General features: G+C 43.0%; 1 protein-coding gene across 2 annotated transcripts in view; it reads left to right on the forward strand.

Moving 5' to 3' along the window:
* Window positions 1-1,016: 1,016 nt before the first annotated feature.
* scai (suppressor of cancer cell invasion) overlaps window positions 1,017-23,938 on the forward strand; it is a 34,442-nt gene continuing 11,520 nt past the window's right edge. The window contains exons 1-9 of one of the 2 annotated variants that reach the window (XM_080477383.1): window positions 1,017-1,363; window positions 3,750-3,874; window positions 15,834-15,929; window positions 17,126-17,212; window positions 18,109-18,207; window positions 18,313-18,409; window positions 18,680-18,778; window positions 19,858-20,010; window positions 21,650-21,742. In XM_080477383.1, the coding sequence (XP_080333509.1) occupies window positions 3,768-3,874; window positions 15,834-15,929; window positions 17,126-17,212; window positions 18,109-18,207; window positions 18,313-18,409; window positions 18,680-18,778; window positions 19,858-20,010; window positions 21,650-21,742 (831 nt within the window). In that variant the 5' untranslated portion in view covers window positions 1,017-1,363; window positions 3,750-3,767. The remainder of the gene's footprint in view (window positions 1,364-3,749; window positions 3,875-15,833; window positions 15,930-17,125; window positions 17,213-18,108; window positions 18,208-18,312; window positions 18,410-18,679; window positions 18,779-19,857; window positions 20,011-21,649; window positions 21,743-23,938) is intronic. The other variant, XM_080477384.1, reaches the window with a different exon arrangement.

Genomic DNA, 23,938 nt, shown 5'->3' on the forward strand with positions numbered 1-23,938 from the left:
AGGAAGCACTGCCTGAAACGTTTCTGCTGCAATAAAGTGAATTTAAGTGATCACAGTGCCGTGCCCGTTTACTTTGTCCAATGAATTAATATCATATAATTTCACAAGTCACACATTAACAAGTCAGCAATTTTCTGACTTTAGAGACGACAACAGTGTTGCTTTTCTAACCTGGTGGATGTGGTTTAATTCTTCATATTTTAAATTATGTATTCATTTATTTTGCTAAACTTGGAGAGAAACAGTATTCACTCATAGCTAAAAGGACCTTAGAAAAATAATCTTTGAATTGAAATATAGTTTCTATGTGTTGTCAACATTAATTCCATGGATTTTCATGAATAGATATGCATGACAAGCTTCAGTCTTAAGTAAAAAATCTGATTAATCGTGATTATTAACGGAAAATTGTGTGATTAATTCATTTTTTTTCTTTTTTAATGATAGACAGCACTCATTTTCAGAGAATAACCGTTCCTGGTAAAGTCAGCTGCTCGGCAGGATTTCCATGTGTGCCATTGGTCAGAAGCTGCAAACCCCGCCCCTTTCATGTGCTCGTGCACTGATCTAGGTGGGAAACCTCTGTGTTAAACTACCCAGTTGTTTACCTGCTTTGTGTTAAAGCTTGTCAGTACCTGCATGTCTGGGTACGTTAACCAGGTAACAACGAGAGATCCTGGGTATGTTTATCACGGGTCGTAGTATAGGCCCTTGGTTCATCATCTCGGTGTGTTTATATCATCTCTGCCCAGGGTTTCCTAAACTACGTCATGGCGTCACTGCAGTGACGTTGTAAGGCGTGCTGTGCGAGAGGCTCATCGTCATCTCTGCAGGGTTTCACTACAGACTCAGTTCATGTCCACCTGAAACCCGCCGGATTAGCGGGAAATGTATGAAGGTATGAAGGTCATAATGAGTAAAATGACATTATGCGTAAATGTGAAGTGAGGCCTAATTTAGCTCAGTTTTATCAATAATGTTTAATGTCTGAACTTGGAGGGCTATTATTTTGAAGTGGCTGACCCGGAAGTAGCTAGCCAGCAGCGGTGACAGAGAGCCAGCGGCTGTCCACCTCCTCCTCCTCTTCCTCCTCCTCCTCCTCTTCCTCCTCCTCCTCCTCCTCCTCCTCCTCACCCTGCCTCCTCCTCACCCTGCCTCCTCCTGTCTCCCTGCGGCCACGGGACGGCCAGGTTCCCCTCAGCGGATCAGGGCGGCTCGTCGGACCGCGGCCCGGGGCCCCTCGGACACACTGCGATGCCCAGAAAGTCGCGCTTCACCGCCGCAGCTCGTCGTGGCTTCTGCTCGGATCTCTAGGAGACATCTCCGCTCTGCTTCCCGCTCTTCATCGACGTTAGCCGGCCGGGTAAGAGAGCGGGCAGTGGCCCAGACGCTGCGGTCACGCCTCCGTTAGCTGGCTGTGTCCGCTCCGCTCACCTGGCTCGGTCCTCCGTGACGCGGCGCAGCGCTGCCCTGACTCATCCGGAGAGGATGGAGGGTTCATTCAGCTCCACATCGCGATGAATGGAGCCAGACCTCAGAGAGTGGAGACCACCTCTGGGTCATCATTTCACCCTTTGTGTCCAATAAGAACTGCCCGGTAATCTCAGTATTGTACCTGATGTTCATGTCTGAGATTTGGGCAACAGTGCTCCTTTTCTGACCCCTAATTTACACCATCGTCCATTAAACACACAATCTTTGTGACTTAACCGCCATAGATGATATTTCCTTTAATATCCGTGATGTTGAATTAGCAGAGCATGAATGAACAGTGCGTGGAAACATGATTCATTACTGTTCAGCCTATGGCTGCACAATATGTCTCAAAAGTCATCAACATGTGTAATAAACATGCTTGTGCATCCATGTTTTCCATTTCAATATATCTGTCCAATCAGACGGAAGTCTGCTGCACTAAATTCCTGCTAAAATCTTCTCTGTTATTTGTATTTTTTCTAGATAAAATGATTGCACACCGCATGTTCACCTTCAGTTCAGTCAGTCCTTTGCGATGTGCATATTGTGCATGTTGATATCACAATAAATGTGCACATATTGGGCAGGCCGACTGTCCAGGTATGTTCACTGAGATGTTTATCTGATGGCCTGCTCACACAGAAAGCTCACTGCAGCTGACATGTACTGCACATACTGATGTGTTGACTGTCTCCTGGTGATCAGGGCAGGATAATTCATTCTGAGCACAGTGATACTTTTTGCACAGCAGCTTTCTCTGGAGACTCTCTTGTCTCATATTTCCATCACAATAAGATTTGTGATAAATACAAACATAAACGTGGATGACAACACCTATTTTTTGTGTAAAGTTTAGTCAATCACACAATTTTGTGAATTACTTGCTTTTAAATTCACTTAAATGTCATATTTATAACTCGTGTGAATACAGAGTATGGAAGCATCATTTATCAATGTCACTCAGTCTTGTCGTGATATTATATCCTGCATGATATTGTAATATGTTTGTGACAACAGTCGCTTGAGCTGAAAGGCAAGAAACGTGCTGCAACGTTTAAAAAAAAATTAATCCATGAAATACTTGCATATTTTCGGACACCCCTTCTGTGCATGAGTGGATCATTAGAAACTCAGAAATCATAGAAAAACAATTATAAAAACAACAAAAAGTGCTCTGAAAAACTGCAGACATGATGTAACTGGGGGCAAGAAAAACAGCACTGTTATGAGAACAAATCTCGAAGCACGGTCCGTTTTTATTACAAATAATAGCCTTATCAGGAGATTCTATCATTTCACGTTCACCTCAGCATTACTTTACAAAGAATCCTCTGAATAGAGCCGGCAGACGGGACAATAGACTATGAAGAGGGAAGACACAAGGCCGTGTAGCAGTGCTCATTTCTTTTTGGAATGTACGTCTTTGTACATCTTAGAGAAGTTGCCTTGGTGTGGACTCAGAGTGTCTCCATGTCTTCTGTCCCTCGGCGTAGTAATCCAAGGCTGATTTGTGTCTCCGTGGGGTGGGTGGCCATCTGTTGTGGGCTCATCGCATGTCTTTTTGCCTGAAAGGAAGAATCTCCTGACACATTCAGTTGCCAGGTACTTCCCCTGGTCATGGATTTCACAACTGTGAATTGTCGTGTAGTTATAGATTGATTATCGAGCCACAAGATTGGAAATTACTGCTGAATTGTGACATTTGTGTGGCTCTTGACATAGCTCCTAATTTACCGGGATTCCAAGTCACAATTGTTGATAATTTTCTTATTTTCTCACATTTTTGTGTCCCCATCTAGTTGTGACTTTTGTTTCACTCAGAAGTAGTTTATTTTATTTTTTTTCCAGAATAATTGCCATGCAGTTCTTCACACAGTGGAACTTTAACTGTATTTCTTGAAAAGCCTCAAACTTAACGGGCTGCTGGTTACAGTGGGAAACAGTAAAGTTTGTCTGGAGTGGCCCAGCTTCAGCTGAACAAGCTGACCTGACTGTGCTGCCTTGACCTGATTGCACATCCATGGGAGCTGCTGCAAGAGTGAAATCTGGGACAGCCCAGGTCAACCTAAAAAAGGTGACCATGTGACACACTTCTCCATCGTTTCTTATTCCTATTCATGCTGAAGTGGGGCATCTGCGAGCCTGCTGGGTATCCGCAGGCAGCAGCGTCTGTAGTGCTGAGAGTGAGAGGATCAACATGTTTCTGAGTGTATCTGCTGTCACTTCTGTGGAACTTTTCATCCGACGGTTTAAACTTGTGCATTTGTGTTCAGGTGTGATAGGTCAGTGTCATGACTGGAGCTGAGACCGAGGATGACATCCCTCTAGGCGAACGGAAGACGGTCACAGACTTCTGTTACCTCCTGGACAAGTCCAAACAACTCTTCAATGGGCTGAGGTCAGTTCCACCTCCGACTGGCTGTGAGGTGCTGTCAAAGTTCAAGTCCGTTTAAATCCGGGCTCAGCAGCTGCATGCCGCTCTTTACCAGCTCCAACCGAAACCAACATCTTTAGCTTATTTGAAATGTTGCTTTTATCTTGTTTTATTAGAGGACGGGGGAATAAAAAAAAAGAAAAAAGGGCCATGAACCACTGCCTTGGATTGCTCAAACCAATCTGCCTCCATCAATTACGAAACATTAAAAAAGGACGCACAAATAAGGACGCTCCTGTCGTCGAGGTTCAATGTGTTTCACATGTAAACAAAATGTATTTCTCAGGACCAGCGGTGATGGCGTGGGGCAGCATTAGAACTGAGGCATATTGTTCATGAGACTCACAGCATCTGGAAAGAAGCTGCACTGGAATCTTGTTGTTACTGCAAAGTCTTTTTCCTGAGGGCAGGAGTTTAAATAGTCTGTTAGCTGGGTGGGTGGAGCCAACGATGTTGCCTCAAGTCTGCGGTTCAGTTGTGTTGAATGCAGAGCTAAGTTCAGGAAAAGCAGTCTGACGTAGGTGTCTTTACTCTCCAAGTGAGAGAGAGCAGAGTGGAGGACTGAAGACATGACACACACACACACACACACACACACACACACACACACACACACACACACACACACACACACACACACACACACACACATGCACGCAGTTTCATATATGCATGTATGTATATGTGTCAATCAGTGACTATCACAAACATCAGCAGTTTCAGTCCTGCTATCGTGGAATCTTTGTCATCCTAAAGCCTGTGAGCACATAAGCCCCGTTTCCACTGCACAAAAAGTGCAGGGATGGAACGGAGCGGTATCGAGCAGTACGGTAAAGCGTAAACAGAGCGAAGTCTGGTGCGCGTTTCCTCCACAGAAAGTTCAGTTAAGATGTAGGCGGGGTTGAGAGCTCCGCGGATATGTGACGTTACAACAGTAGTCTCAGCCGGGGCGGCAGATCTGGACCTTATGAATCCTCTGTTGTTGTTTGCATCCTCCACTTTGCACTAGTTGTTTTGTTCACTTGCTTTTTTGCAGCCACAGAGCTGCAGCTGCAACTTCCGTGTTGGTTCTGAGAGAGCGAACACCGCCCGGCCGCGGTGACGTCGCCCCAGCTTAAGGCCTCCCTATGCTATCCAATGTCTGCGAGTGTCCGACCCCGCAGCGGTGGACCGTGCACAGCCCAAATTTTGTGACCGCTCAATCTGTACTGTACACGCTGACTGCACATCCGCCAGAGCCTACCGGTCACTTGTATGAGGAGATCCTCCGTCTCCCCGTCTGAACAATCATAATTTAAAAGCAAATAAAGAGCCAGACGGTTTAGAACTCCTGAAGTGAAAAGTACTTTAGGAAAGGTGGCGAACGCCAGGCAGTAGAAGTAGAGATATTTTCGGGATCGTTACGTTACGGAACGCGTACAGAAGTGAGCCCAGAGTGGAGCATGGCCACAATCATGTGCGCCCCGCGGAGACTCGCATACTAGTGACACTCGCGGACATTGGTAGCATGGAGAGGCCTTAAGGCTATTTAATAACATCCATCCATTTTCTCCCGCTTATCCGTTTCCGGGTCGCGGGGGTGGCAGTCTGAGCACTGTCACCCAGATCACGCTGCACCGATTAAGAACCTTTCCTGCAGGTGAGATTGTGAGTCTCATGCTCTACCAACTGAGCTAGCCGGGGGCTGTTTATTAGCATATACAATTATTTTGTTTGTACATTTATAGATATACCATGCCTCATGTCTGTGTTAAAAAACATACAGTAGAACCTCTGAGGAGCGGACCCTTGTAAGAGCGGACCCCCTTTTTACTGGGCGGACACGTCACTGTGCACGGACACATATTTAACTGTTAACACACCTTAATGAGGGGACAACCTGCCTGTTGAGGACAATGGACAGGTTTTCCTGGCGATTTTCAAGCTGAGCGACACTGAAATGGCCAAAATACTTGGGCTGGACCCGATTATTAGAATATTCAGATGTGGTGTCAGGAGATTAGTTTTGAGATCTGAATATTCGCCGCTTCCCTGCGGCACGGTGCTGTGCTGCTTTCCGCATTGTGTGTCTGCAGACTGTGCGCGGGTGATGCGGGCCGCGGGTGATGCATGATTGCACCCATACAACACTCCTGGTTCACTTCCCTGCACGTTCCATAACGTAACGTATAACGATCCCAAAAATATCTCCACTTCTGCTGCCCGGCGTTCTCTACCTTTCCTAAAGTAGTTTATGTTTCACTTCAGGAGTTCTGAGCCTCTGGATCTTTATTTGCTTTTAAATTGTGATTGTTCAGACGGGGAGACGGAGGATCTCCTCACACAAGCGTCCAGTAGCTCTGGCTACACACTGGCTCCGACCCTCTGCGGTCGACCGCACGATCTGTGTGTGCCGACTGCACATGCGTCTGACACCACGTCTGAATATTCTAATAATCGGCTCCAGCCCGAGTATTTTGCACGTTTTAGTGTCGCTCAGCTTGAAAATTGCCAGGAAAACCTGTCCATTGTCCTCAACAGGCAGGTTGTTCCCTCATTAAGGCGTGTTAACAGTTGAATATGTGTCCGTGCACAGTGACGTGTCCGCCCAATACAGGGTGTCCGCTCTTACCGGTCCGCTCGTCAGAGGTTCTACTGTATTTCACACAAGGTCTGGTTCTGGGAGGGTGAAAGTAAAATCATGCCAAAAGACTAAACCATATACATCATCTGAAAGGTCTTGATAAGATGATTAGTGTCGTGAAGATTTGGTTGTTCTGTATTGCTCCTGTTTTGGAATATTGACCTTTTGATTTAATGCATATTGTAAGTCCTATAACTTTGCAACTCAATGAAATGCAAGCATGAGCTGTGGTTTGGCATGCTCACCCATAGGGGGCGCCACAAAACATGATAAAAATGAGATTTCCCTAATTGTCAATGTGAATTTTAAATTCTAACCAACCAGCTGTATTTCTTACCCAGCCAACCCCCTCAGGCCACCCTAACTTTTATACTCTGCATCCCATTTATGAGAAACAGCCATTTAAAAAAAAAAAAAGAACTACAATCCCCTGAAGCCACTCTTTACTCTGTGAAATATGTAGTTTTTTCGGTTTATAAACCTGCAGATAGTTCCTTACCAAACGTTATACTGGAAAAACTAAATACGACAAACACATGAATGTAGAGCAAAATAACATCCTGTGTTATGATTTACAATTGCCCAAAACACTTTAACCGAGGGTAACCGTGATGACATCCTGAGCACTTTACCCACACACATGTAAGTAAGAAAAAAGTTGAGATTATCCATTGTCAATAACTTATTAACTAATTAACAATAACTAATTTACAACAACTCACAGACCTAACGCTGTTACAATAATCCGATTATCTATTGCTGTGATCACAGTACATCCTCCGGTCGCCGTTTTCCTGCGTGTGTTGTTTCTTTCAGGGCTTTATTCATTTACAAAACAATGAACGTAACAACGAGCATGTGGCCCAATGTAACAGAGTTAAAAAAACATATTTTGCAACCAATAAACAATGGATATGAACGATATTCTTACGATCACTTTCAGAGCGATCTCAGAAGGGTTTCCACTATTTGCCTCACGCAGTGCAACACATCTCCTTCACATATAGTTGATCAGATTGTTGATTGTGGCCTGTGGAATGTTGGTCCACTCCTCTTCAATGGCTGTGCGAAGTTGCTGGATATTGGCAGGAACTGGAACACACTGTCATATACGCCAATCCAGAGCATCCCAAACATGCTCAATGGGTGACATGTCCGGTGAGTATGCTGGCCATGCAAGAACTGGGATGTTTTCAGGTTCCAGGAATTGTGTACAGATCCTTGCAACATGGGGTCGTGTGTCATCATGTTGCAACATGAGGTGATGGTCGTGGATGAATGGCACAACAATGGGCCTCAGGATCTCATCACGGTATCTCTGTGCATTCAAAAGGCCATCAATAAAATGTACCTGTGTTCGTTGTCCATAACAAATGCCAGCATGTCAATTGGACTCTCCCTCAAAACCTACGGCCCATGGTGGCAGTGGGGTTATTTGTTAGTTTGCAGTGGCTTAGGAGAGAAACGGATGTACTTCTACTATGTTCTTTAAATGATAAATAAAATGCAAGGCAGGGGGGCCCGTAGACCGAATGCTTTGCGTATGCTACAAGTTTGAGCCAAAAGGCTTCTGTAGTCACAGAAAATTCACCTCAAGCAGAAAGTAAAATGTGTTGTAAGATGCTAAAAGCTCATTCTTGTGCCATACAGTTTCTGTGCATTTGGTCATAAAAAGTTCTTCGAGGTTCAGTGAAGGATACAAAAACATCAGATACAACAGTTAATATTAGTGTCCGTCACATTGTTACCAAGACAGCAGATGGACACAGAGGTGATTTCACCTTGGATCCGCTGAGAGAAGAAAAGAGGGCACGTATCCCTACCCTCTACCCAAAAGAGGGTCTGTATCCCTACCCCCGACCCAAACCATGGTCTGGGAACTGTGATCGGAGCTCGGAGGCAGCCGCGGAAGTCCATCAGCCAGCTTGGAACAGCTCCAGTGCACTACAGAGTCCACTCGTCGCGTCTCTGGCCGGTGCTTCATTGTTCTGCCGCCTGTCTGCACACACTGGTCAGCTCCGTAGGTCCGGTTCCCCTGCCGGTGTGTGCAGATACGGAGCTACGTTGTGCCGGCCAGCAGGTCGAGAAGCGCCGTGATGCAACGCGACTATTGGACTCGAACCGCGTCCGCCTTCTTGGCCCCAACGCAGAAGTTGCAGACCGGCGCCGACCGGCTTTGTGCTGCCGGAGTGCGCTTCGGTGTGACTTCTCTGGGGCGACATTTTAACCTACTTTCTCCGGAGGAAACGCACACCACATTTGGCTCTGGGTATGCTTTGCCGTACTGCTCCGTAATGCTCCATTCCGTCCCTGCACTTTATGTGGGATGGAAATGAGGCATTAGTTGAATCTTATCAACTGTGCCTTAAGCACCATAACCATTTGCATGGTGTCTGTTGCTGCTGGGTGACATGCCACCCTCCTCACCAACTTATTCAAGTGGGGGAGTCGGATTAGATGCCGACCACCCGCCCATGCAGCAGCTTGTACTGGGGTACATGGTACCAGTAGTAGATCGTGAGCCCTGACCTGACGGCAAACGGTTTTATCTATGCGCCATCCCAAGCCTGGCAAGTGGCATCTAGTCATTATATAGATAAAACCGTTTGAATGTCTAAATATTTTTACGTTTTAATCCATGTTTAATGGCCATTTTGGTGTGTATATGTACGGGTATGGGTGTAATTCACTGATTGGTCCACAGGAGGGAATACTTGCACTGGAAGGAACAAATATTGGTAGGAACAAGCACTTATGGTTTCTGATCACAACACAGTGCATCATCACAACACCGCAGCTCCACAACAACGAGACAAACTGTATGAAGTTTATGTGCATCGGATTATGGATTGTTGGATAGGACACTTGGTTTGGACTCAATTGTGTGCGTAAAATGAAAGAAGAGTTTTGTACAAAACACAAAATCTGACGTCATCTTCTTCAAGACAGCGCAGGTGTGCACGGCGAGCGCGTCGTCGCTTACTTATTTTTCCGTCAAAGTAGCCGTAGCATTGGGCTATAGCGACTACTCTATGTAAGGTCTTCATTCTGTATTATTCACAACATATCGAAATTATAATTTTGAGATAAATGATCATTTAACCATAGCGTGATGCACCACCCCAAGATGGCGGCGCTGTTGACGTACACTGAGAAGCGGAAGGTGGCATCTAGTGGGTGTATATATTGTTTCTGACGAGTTTTGATGACTGTTGAATATCTCCCTTTCCTGGTTCCAATAAACCTTATCAAAACAAACATAGCGGAATAAAGAGACCACTGCCACTAGAAGCCAGTGTGCATTTATTGTTTATTTCCCCATTTCAGCTTTTTATTCTGTTCCAGTAGTGGCTTTCCCCACACTTTATACCTGGTCATGGAAACATGACGCTCAGTTGGTGCGACTGATTGTGTTCATAGAAAACAGACAGATGCAGTGAAATAAGCTTGAAAGAATTGTGAAAGTTAATTGTGTTTTATTAAAAAAAACAAAATGCTCAAGCTGTAGCTGACAGTTTCAAATGTTTTCAAAAGGCTTTTTTATTGTCGCCTGACGCCTATGGAATCACAGGAGTGCCAAAATTAAAAGGAAATAAATGTGGAAATATAAGGAGAATCAATAATACAAAAAATATATAAAGGTAGTCATATTCTTTTTCAATCTTGTCTTTGCTTATTCCATTTTGTCAATGCTTCTCCTGTTTTGTCTTTGTCGTTTCCCTTTGCTTTTTGTCATTGCATTTACCTGATACCTGATCACACCATACCTGCTTGCAGTGGCTATGTAGTAGCAGGACGTAGATGCATATGCAGGTTTATTTGAAGTGAAAGAGGGAAAGTTAAATATGACAGACATGGACGAAGTGAGAAGAGGCTACTACATAGCCACTGTATGCCGGCCTTAGTCACACAGCGAATATATGTTTCCTCTCAAGTCCCAAATGCCGTCTCTCGTTCATCGGTATACAGGGAAATATAAATACGACGACGAGTGGACACCCCCACATTACACCAAAAACCAACATAACCAGCGGATTCTTAATCAAACAAAATACTTTTGTTTCCAAAACAAAGAAATTACATTTATAATATTGCACAAGAAATAAGAAATGTGTTAAAGGAAAAATATATTAAATAGCTCAAACTTATTCTTAATGCAACAATGTCATCTATTGGCATGAACAAAAATTGCTCAACATGACATCCTTCAAGCAGGAATGTTGTGATCAGGTATCGACTAGTCACCCTGAACAGAAAGACCCCCCACAGCCCTCGCTGATTTGCATTGTATTGCTCTTGACTCATCGAGTAAATGCAATGACAAAAAGTAAATGGAAAAGACAAAGACAAAACAGGAGAAAAATGGAATAAGCAAAGACAAGATAGAAAAATAATATGACTACCTTTGCAAATTTTTTGTATTATTGATTCTCTTTATATTTCCACATTTATTTCCTTTTAATTTTGGCACTCCTGTGATTCCATATAGACAATAAAATAAATGCAAGTGTTTTGCACTTTTCATTCCTTCTGATAATCTTAACATTTGCTTTGTCCAAAATCTGCAACAATATTTTAAACGTCATATACCTTTCGGAAATGGAATACGCTGATGAAACTGACTAGTGACCCATGTTTACAGTTTTGAAAACATTTTCAATGTTACTGTGTTAAGTCTATAAAAATGTGCATCTCAATGAATCAGTTGCACGTTTGTTTTCTCTGTTTTGAGAAACACAGAAACCGAGCAGTCTGGTTTAAATGTTACAAATTGAGTTAATAAACTGATCTTGGAAAGTGTTTTAAGTTTTTTCAGATGTTATCTCGGCTCATTTTATTAATCTGGATTGATAATCAGATGATTGTATGCAGACTGCTGGTGCCAGCAACTCATACAGTTGTCTGTGCAGATAAATCAATAACTAGTATCAAGTTCTCAGTAATATAGTATTTTAATTAGGGCGGGCCGTAAAAACAACCCCCCTACCCCTCACACGTTTGCACAGACACAAACACCGCCCCGGTTGCATGCTCTGCTCCTGCTGTAAGCTGCTCCGCAGCTTTACACAGTCCTGCTATTTCAGACAGTTTTGACTACTTTGGACTTTTTTTTTTTTCTTCTTACGGTTATATAACTGAAGCAATTATCAGCTGAGCATCTCTGACCTATTTATACCCATTTGAGGCTAATTGTTGTAGACTGGTGCTCCAGTACCTCAGAGATGCACGGAAATCTGCAGAACTGACTCATGAAACAATGAATAGAGGAAAGTATCCATCTGTCCCTTTAATACGATCGGTTTCTCGGGTGATCAAGGAACTGAAAAGCGAGTGATTGTCAGATTGTGTAGAACACATTTGGAAAGGCCTTTTCCTGCAGCATTTCTTTATTTTTTGTGGGTATGTGGCAGCCCAGGCTGTGTTGTGTGAAATCATTCAGTGTTTTCAGCGTTTCTCTGTGTGGGTTTCACAATAAGCTGCCGAAAGCAAACAGAGCGAGCGGCCATCTGGACCAACAGGAGCTTTCCTGCTGAGTTGCCGAACCTGTCATGTGGTGCTGAGCCAAACAAGACTTTCATTAGATACATCATGCAGCCACAACATTATGACCACTGATAGCTGAAACCAGTAACCATTGGTCAGCTGGTATGTTAAGTAAGAAGTTTATTCTGTCCACATTGCACAAAAATCTGAGAGAAACGAGCGACAATGACAGCAAAGTCAGCAAAAGGCTTCTTTTCTGAAACCCCGCTGGTTCAAAATCGGGCAAAAAGAAGAGCACTGTTATTTTGTCATAAATATTAAGATCTTGCAATAATCAACAACATTATCTCATATTGCAAGATCTTTACCTGCTATTCAGATCCATCTGAAGCCTTTCATCACAATCTTGATCAACTCTGTCAGATTTTAAAAGCCCCTTTAGATGCAAACAGAGTTTTTCTAACTGTCCACCAGTGTTGCCACAGTTACTTTAAAAAATGAATCAAATCACTGATTACTAGTTACTCCTTTAAAAAGTAACTTAGTTACTTCACCGATTACTTGTTTTCAAAAGTAACTGTTAGATTACAAGTTACTTTTTTAGTTACTTTCAGCAGCTGGCGACAACACCCCCCATCGTCTGAACATAAAAATTACAACCGGTTTTGCCAAAAACTCTGCTGATCCCTGCCTCATGCACTTGCGGATACATATTTAACCTTCAGATGTTTACTATTACTGGTATTTATTTTACCCAGAGAAGTAGTTGTAGTCTGTTGTTGCACTATTTCTTTATTTATTCACACTGCCTGCTCTATGCAACTTTAATTGCCCCCTCCCGTGGACAAATACTCTATAATATACGCTATAATAGTAACGCACAGTGACTTGGACAAGTAACTTTAATCTGATTACTGATTTGGATATAGTAACGCATTAGATTACTCGTTACTAAAGAAAGTTGTCATATGAGAGTAATGCGTAACTAATTAACTCGTTACCGGCATCACTGCTCTCCACAGTGGAATTATTGTTTGTGGTGACTCGTAGCTGTACTTATGTGTAAATGTAAATGCAAGGCCCAAATGAGGTGTGTGGAGTGTGTATATTTGGTGCTTAAACAATGAATGTATGGCGTTGGGAAGAATTGTCTCTGTGCCTCTGTGTGTGGACCTGAGGGTGGCAGGCACATCTGCCACACTGAGAGTTTCCAACAAATGACATGGGCACGAGATATATATATATATATATATATATATATATATATACACACACATACACACACACAGTTTTCCATAGAGAACTTGTGTGTGATGGAAAAATATAAAAACCTAAAGTGTGCTGTGTCACTGACATTGGCACCTTTGCTTTATATCAGCATGAAAACACATCATGACTCACCTGTGGTAAATCACAAATCAGAATCACCTGTGATAAATTGTCTGTGTCTATGTGTCATGAATTAGCCAATGAATGATGAATTTCATGTTGTACAAACCAACGCGTTATTCCTTGTTCCTTTGTCACGATGGTAAAGACAAAGGAAGTGTCTGAGGACATCAAGAGATATAGAAGAAGCTATTATTAGTATACACAAGAACTCCATAGGGTATAAGACAATCTCCAAAGACCTTTTTATCCCGGTTTCAACCATGTGTAATGTTATTACAAAGTCTGCCAAACATGGAACTGTGAAGAACCTCCCTTGATCTGGGGGGCGGTCTTTGAAAGTTAGTGTGAATGGTGGAAAAAGTACCACTTTAAACATCCAAAGACCTGAAGGCCAACCCGGAACAGTCTTGGGTCATGGTTTCAACAAGTACCATACACTCCACACTAAACCACTGACCCATTGAACCAAACACGGCGTTATAGGCGAAGGCCAAGAAAGACACCATTGCTCAGGAGAAGACACAGTACCTGGACAAACTGTCGTCCATGAAACAAAAATAGAACTTTGTGGCAATGGACACCAACAGTTTGTTTACTGGCAGCACAATGAAGCACTCAGGAGCTTGAACAAAGTGAAGAGGAAGAATGGGAGAAGATATCAGCTGAGAAGTGCAAGGAGCTTCTAGATGGCTACAAGAAACGCTTGGAGGGTATCATCCCTGCCAGAGGGGGTGTAACTGCACACTACTCACAAAAAGCTATGGATAAAATACACTTTAACCTTTACAGGTGAACCTAATGTGACCTTGGAATGCACATGTCCAACTGTTCAGTGTTTCACTACTTTTTGCACAACTTGCAGTTCTGTTCTTTAACAAAGAGCTTAATGGCAAAATTCACAACACGTGTTAGATTCATGTAGATCAATACATTTTCTGGTTGAATTAGAATTTGTATTTTAACCTTCTTATGCTGTTCACATTTTCATGTCATGAGACCAAGAGCAGACCTAACAATTGATCAACAGAACCTCAACATTGACGCGTCAAACAGGATGTTCTGAGACGGAAGATTCCAGTGAGCTTAGAGTCAGAGTGTCATCAGCAGGATGAACATGGATACAGAGAGACTGGAAGAATCAAAGGAAGACATAGAAGTGGGCGTCCTTTGTCCAAATCCCACACCGATGACGCTTCATTGTGAACAGAGAGCCCTGTGGAACCAGATGATGAATGTCAACTAACTCCAGGCACATTTAAGAGAGGTGAGAGGCACCAAGTGGCACGTGAGATGGACAAATTTCATCTTAATGGACCACAGTGCTCCTGCTAATGAAGGTGGCGTGATTATGGAACGGCTGCTGGAGACTGAAGTTCCTCAAATGAAGTGGCCTGCACTTTCTCCAGACCTGAATCCAATAGAAAAACCTCAGGGATCGGCGGAGTTGCCATGTAGAGGCTCGTAACTCTGGACCCACAACCTCAGTGACCTGAGGGCCGCCTTCAAGAAGAGTGGGACACCATGCCTCAGCAGACAATAAGTCCACCTGTAAACAGCAGGAGACATCAACATGCTGTACGTGATTGATGCTCAAGGGCACAGGACAAGTCATTGAGACACTGACATTTTTTGTTGTTGTATACTTCCACTGCTGGCTTTTGTTTCAATAAACTGTTTGAGGTGAGGAAACCACTATTGGATGCTTCTATTTTAATGTCAAAACTTTCATACAATATCACTGTAGCATGAAGTTAATATTATATTTAAAAAAAAAAACCTTTGTATGAACCGTTTGAAGCGATCATTGATGACACAACACTGAGATCCCGAACTGATCAGGAAGCAGCTGACTTTATTGATAGCCACGTAGCATTAGCATCAACAGCGCATGATGGCAGACCGAATTTCAAAACTCAAAAGCATTTGTTTGTTGTTCAGTCCCCCATCTGACAATATGTTGAAGTGTCACTGAGCAAGACTCTACGCTCCAAACTGGTCCGAGTGGATGATCGCTACAAGGAAAATTCAACAAAGGTCAAAATTTGGGCATGAAATATAAGATATAACACAAACTGATGGTTTGATGCTGTTGGGTTGGAAAAACAATCCACAAGGCAATGTGATTGTATATTCTTAATTCGTCCGTTACTTGCTTGTTATCAGTTGGTCCTGAAAAGCCTTCAGCTCCTCTGTGGCTGAGACAGGTGTCGTCCTCCATGTTTTTCATTCTCTGCTTGTTGATCTGCATTAGATATAAGTAACTTAAAGACCTGCTCATCAGTTAAGGAGCCCAAAGATTGACTTTAGAGCCCAAAATTAACTCAACAGATCACGTACTAGATTGAGGGAAGAAGCTGGTGCTACTTTTATTTCCGCTCTCATATTTTTCTCCTCCTCTCTCTCTCTCTCTGTGTCTTTCTGCAGAGATCTCCCTCAGTATGGACACAAGCAGTGGCAGTCATACTTCGGACGCACGTTTGATGTCTACACCAAGCTGTGGAAATTCCAGCAGCAGCACAGGTTATTTCCATCTCCTACCGTTTGCAAAGTCTCAGTCTTGTTAACTATCTGGTCAATTTATTAACATGATCCGTGTCATGCAAATGACTAAAAAATGTGCTTAACTGAAGTGTATATGTTTCTTTACAAGTTGCTGAAAAAAACTTGTGGGTCACTCTTATTACTTTATAGAGTAGGACATATAAAAAGAAATGCTTTCTGTCAGTCCCAGAGTGTAAGTTTAGGATGTTTAAAATTGATAAAGTGTCTGTTCAAAATAATTGAACTCCCCAAATAACTCGTATTTCACCATCTGTACCAGCAAACGTCTCTAAACTGGACCAATCAGTCACTGAATCTCTGTTAAAGATTGCCTTTGCACATTATTACGTATCACTTTCCAAACATAAAATGTACCATTTGCCCAGGAAATAGGTTCACTATGATTATGGTGCTTATTTGTTTTACTTTACAGTTAATGATTTAGAAGAAGCACAAAGGAAATGGTTAAATGTCTCTTAAATGACGCGTGACATATCTGAATTATTGTAGCGTTAGCATTAGCTTTAGCTGAGCTGTCAGCGGTGTGTGGGCCAGAATAATGACTGATTCACTCATGAAATTCACATTCGTCAGTTAGACGGAGGAAGATGCTCTATAATCTGGAGACTGAAGACTCGCCTTGACAAAATAAACTTCTTACTTTACATACCCGCTGACACATGGTTCCTGTCACGCTTTTCCACTACGTGTTAGTCCCTGCTACCAGGTGCTTTCGTGCTACCTACGCAGCCGAGGTTCCAAACTTAGCTAAGCCGAGTAGAAAATGTGACGTAGGCAGACGTCAGGCCGCCGTTTGGCCAGCGCGTCACAATACAGGTGAGTCAGGAGGACGTCTCATTCAGCCCGCCATTTTTTAAAACCTGATTTCTATAAGAAGGTTCACATTTTTAAAAGAAGGCAAATTTTCATTTTGATGACAGGTCGACAAAATGTTATGTCAAATATGTGAGGGTTATGGAGTCACTGAACAGCTTTTGTTTTGAAGCAGATGCCGGATGTTCCTGTCATTGGGCAATCAATAAGATATTTATAGGGCAAAGAGTTTGTGGTGCATTTCCATGAGATGTGTTACACAGAAACCTCACTGGACTCTTTCATTTCACTGTCGTGGTCATTTATTGTGCTCAGCGTTGTATTCTCCTTCTTTTTGACAGGCAGGTCTTGGACAGCCGCTATGGCTTGAAGAGATGGCAGATCGGAGAAGTTGCCTCCAAAATTGGACAACTGTATTACCACTACTAGTAGGTCTGACTTTGAGATGGTACAACCTGAGGACACATGTTTAATTTATGATCAAGTGCTTTGTTTCTTACATCAAATGACACCTGGACTTCTTTAGAGGTTTTATTGATGAGTGAGTTTATCATCCAGAATGGACGTAAGGCATGACTGTTTGAGAAGCAGCCAATATAAAAGGAAATAAGTGGAATTTAAATAAGATATTTATCATTTCAATACTGAATATTGTGTTGAACAATTTTAAAAAGCTTATGGCTGAAGAATATGAGTTAAATGTTGCTGCTGGAGAGCTTCTCATGCCGTGTGACAATAATTCACAAAGTTCATTTCCATTAAGAACATTAATATACGTCTTCTCTGATACAAAACCATGAAAATGGTTATTAATATGGAACAAATAATGTTAAAATAAATTTTAACTCACGTGAACATGCACAATGTATTCTTTAATATCTTTTTGATTATTTCCAAATTTGTGAAATGTGTCGATACTTAAAAATGTCATGCATTTGAATTCTTAGAAAAATGTTAAAAGGACCATTTATGTGTAAAAACTCTAAAAGCTTACGCATGCTGGATCTGCTGAATGTTTTGATTTTGTAGCACAGTGTACATATTTGACAGTTAGTTGGGCGGGGTGACGTCTGTATTTGTGACTGCATGTAAATTTAAAGAGAAAACTAAATGGTGGCTAAGTGACACGTGTTCGCATGTTCCACCTCTTTGCTCTCATGATAAAGTCTTGATCTTTTTAAACTCTGGATGCTTTTTTGTTTTCGAGCTTCATTGTGGCTTGGCTGAGGCTCGTCCGCTAACTTTCTTCACAGCAGAAGCGGAACATAAAAAGAAAACTCTGTCCATGTTTTATATACCAGCCCTCTTTTCTCTTCGTTTCCAGCCTTCGTACCTCAGAAACAAGTTACCTGAATGAGGCCTTTTCCTTCTACTCAGCCATTCGTCAGCGCTCCTACTACTTTCAGGTGAACAAGGAGGACAGGTGAGCTGCCGAGGCCCTGCACATTCTGGCTTTATACGTCTCTGCTAGACAATAAAAACCTTTTGGATTTTGTTTGTTTCCTTGTTCTTGTAACTTTCTCTCCAGGCCTGAATTAGTAGTGAAGAAGCTTCGATATTACGCTCGCTACATAGTCGTCTGTTTACTGCTGAACAAGATGGACCTGGTCAAAGTTTTGGTGAAGGTAGGAAGTCTTTATCCTCATTACAGTTTAGTGGCTGGGACACCTTTGGAGGAGATGTCACAATGAAGTGTGTCAGTTTGAAAGAACATTTTCCTGGATGGACATACTCTGCCGATGCCTTCAAGAAACAAACAACGCTAACAAAGAGCCATGCTTCTTACAGTTGATTGTGATTGAACAGCCAAAAATCAATCAGTTTGTCCATGAAGGAGAAGAGAGCAGGAAGGTGCGTGATGTACAGACGTGTCACCTGACCTCCTTCACCTGCAGGAGCTGTCTGAGGAGATTGAGGACTACACGCAGAGGTTCAACACGGAGGACCAGCTGGAGTGGAACCTGGTACTCCAGGAAGTAGCAGCATTTGTGGAGGTAGCATCATCACTCTGAATGTGTCCCTACTCGGTATCAGGTCAGGACAGTTGTTGAGTTTTGATATGATTGATGATAAATACAAGCACTGCAGATGATGTTCATGTCTTTATGCTTCAATTTGTTCTTGACAATGCTCTTTCTCTTGCCCCTAATTTATCCCACCATTACTTTATTCACAATTCTTGTGACCTACTTGTGACATTTTAACTGATGTTAGAGCTGCACAGTGTTGAATCAACATACATATTGACTAGTGGGAGCTGGTGGTAAACTTCTTAGGTGGGGCTCCTCATCATTATTTAATTTCAGTCCATGTTAACTTCATTTAAATACAGTGTGTTTATAAACCACATTACAACAATCTTGCATTTTTTAGATTGAGAGAGGCCCCCAGAGATCAAAAAAATTTGAGTTCCTTTAAACAGCTACTGAATACAAAGCACTTATTAAGACGACTCTTTTACTAACATACTTGTAAACAAATGCAAGCAGATGCTTAATTAGTCCCTTTTAGAAAATGAATGTGTTTTGGGAGTTTAGGAAAAACAAAAGGTATATCAGGTATATTTTCAAACAACACATCAATCCATCTTTCAAAGCATTTTAGAATGCTGACTTTAAGCCAATCACCGAGCCGGGGCGATTTAAAAAGCGCCCCAAGTCTCATGAAATGACGCTGAATGAGTATGAGTGAATGAAATAATGAATGCTTGGACACTGTGAGCATAATGAACAGGTGTTTGACTGGACTCCAGGTAAACACAAAGTAGAAGATGAAGCATTGCCCAAAGAAAATCCTGTTAACACTGAACATAATCACACTATTAAGGTGCTTCAAATTACACTGACAGCAAAGAATACTGCTCCACGGTGAATAGTTACACTGTAAAGGTGGTTAAAAAAAGGCTGTAGTATATTTTATTGCAACCAGTTTATTGCAGTTTACTTTTTTATTGTTCAAAAGGTTGGGGTGGAAGGGCAAAAACGTTTTTTATTTTTAGATCAAAGGTGTAACCGCTGCCCCTTTCCGTGTGTGCGTGTGCATATGTGCATATGTGCATGCGTGTGTTTCGCAGGCGGATCCAATGGTCGTTCTGAACGACAACAACTCCATGGTGGTCACCAGCAACCGTCTGCAGGAGGGCGGCGTCCCCCCGCTGGAACAAGGCATGGTGGTTGGACAGCTCGTCCTCGCTGACGCACTAATCATCGGAAACTGTAACAACCAGGTTCTAACCCACTAATTAATCAGTTTAACACATGCACACAGATCAAAGCTGAAATGATGTTTCCAAACAAAAGAAAGCTATGTTCTATTTTTTCTTCATTTTCTTCTTCCCTTCATCATTTGGTCTAAATTCTGTTGGCTTCGATTGTGCATCCATAGTGTTTCCTGCTTAGTCCATATGGGGTCGTGGTGACGTATAGAGAGCAAGGACGCCCAGCGATCTCTGTCCCCAGCAACTTCCTCCAGCTCTCCTGGGGGGAGCCCAAGTCACTCCCAGGCCAAACCAGAGATATAATCACCCCAGTGAGTCCTGGGCCGACCTCGGGACCTCCTCCCAGTTGAACGTGCCTGGTAGACCTCTAAAGGGAGGCGACCAGGGGGCGTCCTAATCAGATGCCTGAACCACCTCAACTGGCTCCTCTCAATGTGGAGGAGCAGCAGCTCGACTTTGAGTCTCTTCTGAAAGGTTGAGCTCTTCACTCTATCACGAAGAGTGATGCCCACCACCCTGTGGTGAAAACTCATTTTGGCTGCTTGTACCCGCGATCTCATTCTTTCTGTCATGACCCAAAGTTCATGACCGTAGGTGAGGGTGGAGATGTAGACCGACTGGTAAACAGAGAGCTTTGCTTTATAGTTCAGCTCCTCTTCACCACAACGGCCCACTACAGTGACTGCATTATTGCCGCCGCCTGTCTGAACCTGTGGCCGACCTCACGATCCCTCCTCCCATCACTTGTGAATAAGACTGCAAGATACTTAAACTCTTCCACCTGGGGAAGGTTCACCCCCTACCTGGAGAGGGCATGCCATCTTTTTCCGTGAGAGGACCATGGACTCAGATTTGGAGGTGCTGATTTACATCCCAAACCGCTTCACACTCAGCCGCAAACAGTTCCAGTGAACGCTGGAGGCCCTCATGTGAAGGACAACATCCAGAGATGTCAACAATCGGTCGGCGTCTCCTTTCTAGAACCCCGCATAGACTTTCCCAGGGAAGCTGAGTGTGATGCTCCGATAATTGGCACACACTCTCCGGTCCCTCTTTTTGAACATGGGGACCAACACCCTGGTCTGCTACTCGAATAGTACTGTACCCATGGTCCATGCGATCCTGTAGAGGCGTGTCAACCAGTGTGCCTCTTTATTTCTTTATCATATCTGTCACTATCTGAGAGTCCCAGTCTACATCTTTGTCCCCTCCAGAGGGCTTTCCATTTTCATTTCCCATTTCTTGACCACGTCCGGTTCTTTGTTTCTTCAATAAACTCGCCGGAGTATTGGTATTCTTCTTTTACTGATTTTCCTAAAAAATAACCACGCCAGATTATTTTTATCAGTCTTCAATGCATTGGAATCTCTTCTTCTCTCTACTGATTACCACGCCGGGCCTTTTATCAGTCTTCAGTGCATACGCCCATGCACTGGAACCTGTTAAAAAGACTTAAACTATATTTTTATAGAATTGTCTTTTTTGGCCAAAACTGTAAGTCTACAGAATTGTCTGTAGCACTGGACTCTTCGACACTTGTGACCTTTGAATTCTATTTAGTCTGGTATGGCATTTTAAGTCAGTGAAAAACTCGGTTATATTATTCCAAGGAAAAAAATGGCAGCCTTACCCAGTCAATTTTGTTTAGTGGAAGACGTCAATGGGTCCTTTCGTGCAGGATGCGGAACTGACAACCGAGGCTCCGGTCCCGGAGGGTCCTCCTTCCGTCAAAGTCTCACAGGTATGAGGAGATTTCGTCTACACAGAAATCAGTGGCCTTTCTCCATCCGGTCCCGGTTCGGTGGGCAAATTCGCATCCCACTTCTGACACCAATCTTGTTGTGGATTTCTTCTATTGCTGCTCATAGTATAAAATTGTGAAACAGAGTTCTTCTGTCAGGAATGTTTATTGAAGCTTCAACAAACACATACACAATGCAAACATCTCCAGTCAATCTGCTCGGCCATGTGCCACGTGCAATCTTCGAGTTAACCTTTTAAGGGATGGGGAGAGGAGGGGGTGTGTATACGGATTACACCAGGGCGGAGAGGTTGAAAACACGGGGGTGAGAGCCTTCATGCTGTTCCTACACCTGTGGGTGAGAAACCTTTCTCGCTCCCACCGTCTTGGTGGCTGCTGAACTAAAGCAAAAGGAAAACATGTCTGCTGACCATAGATAGGGTTATAAGGCTGGAGAAACACAGACAAAAATCTAAACATTTCAGCAGGTTACAGAGAAGAACATAATCCTTCAGTAGCATATAATTGCATATAATAATTTTTCCATCAGACCACCAAGGAGTTTTTTAACCACCCTGGTGACCTCTACCAAGGAAATGGATGGTGCCACACCAGAAGCCTCAGACCCGGCCTCCTGTAACGGAGGCATGTCCCCCGGGTTCAGGAGATCCTCAAAGTGTTCCTTCCACCTCCGGAGGATCTCCTCATTCGAGGTCAGAGGATTGAGATAGTGAGCCCGACTATATCTAGTCGGTACCTCTCAACCTCCGGCACCAGCTCTGGCTTCTTCACCTCAAGTGAGGTGACATTCCATGTTCCAAGAGGCCGTTTCTGTTGAAGGGGCCTACGATGCCACGTTGCTCCCCGCTCTCTTGCACTCCGTGAGCAATGCACCACTCCCCCATGTTGGATTTCGCTTGTGGTGGGCCCATGTAGCCTCCCCACGTCACTTGTTCAGGCTGTGCCCGACTGGGACACATGGGCTAGCCGGTCACCAGGGGCTCGCCGCCAAACAGAATCCCTGGGCCTGGCTCCAGAGGGGTGTCCTGGTGACCCTCGTCTGGGCAGGTTACACAATCTTTTGTGTTCATTTTTCTTGGATGAGGTATGGATGTGTTTATATGGGCCTTCACTCCAGACCTGTCCGCCTTGGGTGACCCTACCAGGAGCATGTGCTCCGGACAGCATAGCTCTTAAGGTCCCTAGACCATGCAAGCCCTTCTAATGCCCTGCTAATAATGTAAAAATTTATTAAAGGATCAAAGTAACATTTAAAAAAAAAAAAACGTTCAAAATGTATACGTATACATGAGTAAAACTGAATTTCTTTAAAATAAAAGCCATTGGTTCAGTTTGCTGACCAAAAGTAGGTATTATGAATGAGATAGTCATCATAATCATTTATTGAGGACACAAACTATGCAAAACTTTGTAGAAAAAACAACAACAACAACATTTTATTATTTTGTTATCGGTGGTTAGAAGGGTTAACATGAATGTTATTTCATGTTGACTAGAAGTGTGAGTTGAACAGTTGACGCTACATTGACATTAGTGCTGTTAAACAATGAGATTTTTTAATCAGATTAATCACAGAGTTGCTGTGGATTAATTTCAATAATCATGATTAAATAGCATTTTTAATCTATATTAATCCCGTTTCATTTTGCATGAGCAAACAGACTCAAGAAAGAAGGGAATATATCTGCACTTAAAATGTTTATTGAACACCTTCAACAGTTGATGTTGACAAAGAACTTCTCTCTTTTTCAAAACAAACATATATATCCACAGTAATGTTCCTCCTTTTTCAGCAGCGACAAACTAACTTGTTGACATTGTCCGAGAGGAGAGCTGAGCGCTTCTTATTGACAATGTTGCTGCAGCTGAGAAAGGTCAGCGGAATCCCGACTAACGTTGGCTTCGCATTAACTTTGGTGAAAAGAAAACTCCTTCCCACCGAATGTGCATGATACTTTGACGGTCGACTGTTATGTCTAGTTTTTATTTTTAGACTGGAATTTGCCATCGAGAGGGTCAACCTGCCATTTAGCATTTTGCATGCCATTCTGCCCTGGAAATGTGTTAATTGCATTAAGATCTTTAATCAGATTTGTCATGATGATGGATTAATCCATGTTAACGCATCAATTTAGGCAGCACTAATATTAAGGTTATTTTCTGGCCCAGACAAAG

This window comes from Lipophrys pholis (assembly GCF_963383615.2).
Source record: "Lipophrys pholis genome assembly, chromosome: 12".
Taxonomy (NCBI): Eukaryota; Metazoa; Chordata; class Actinopteri; order Blenniiformes; family Blenniidae; genus Lipophrys; species Lipophrys pholis.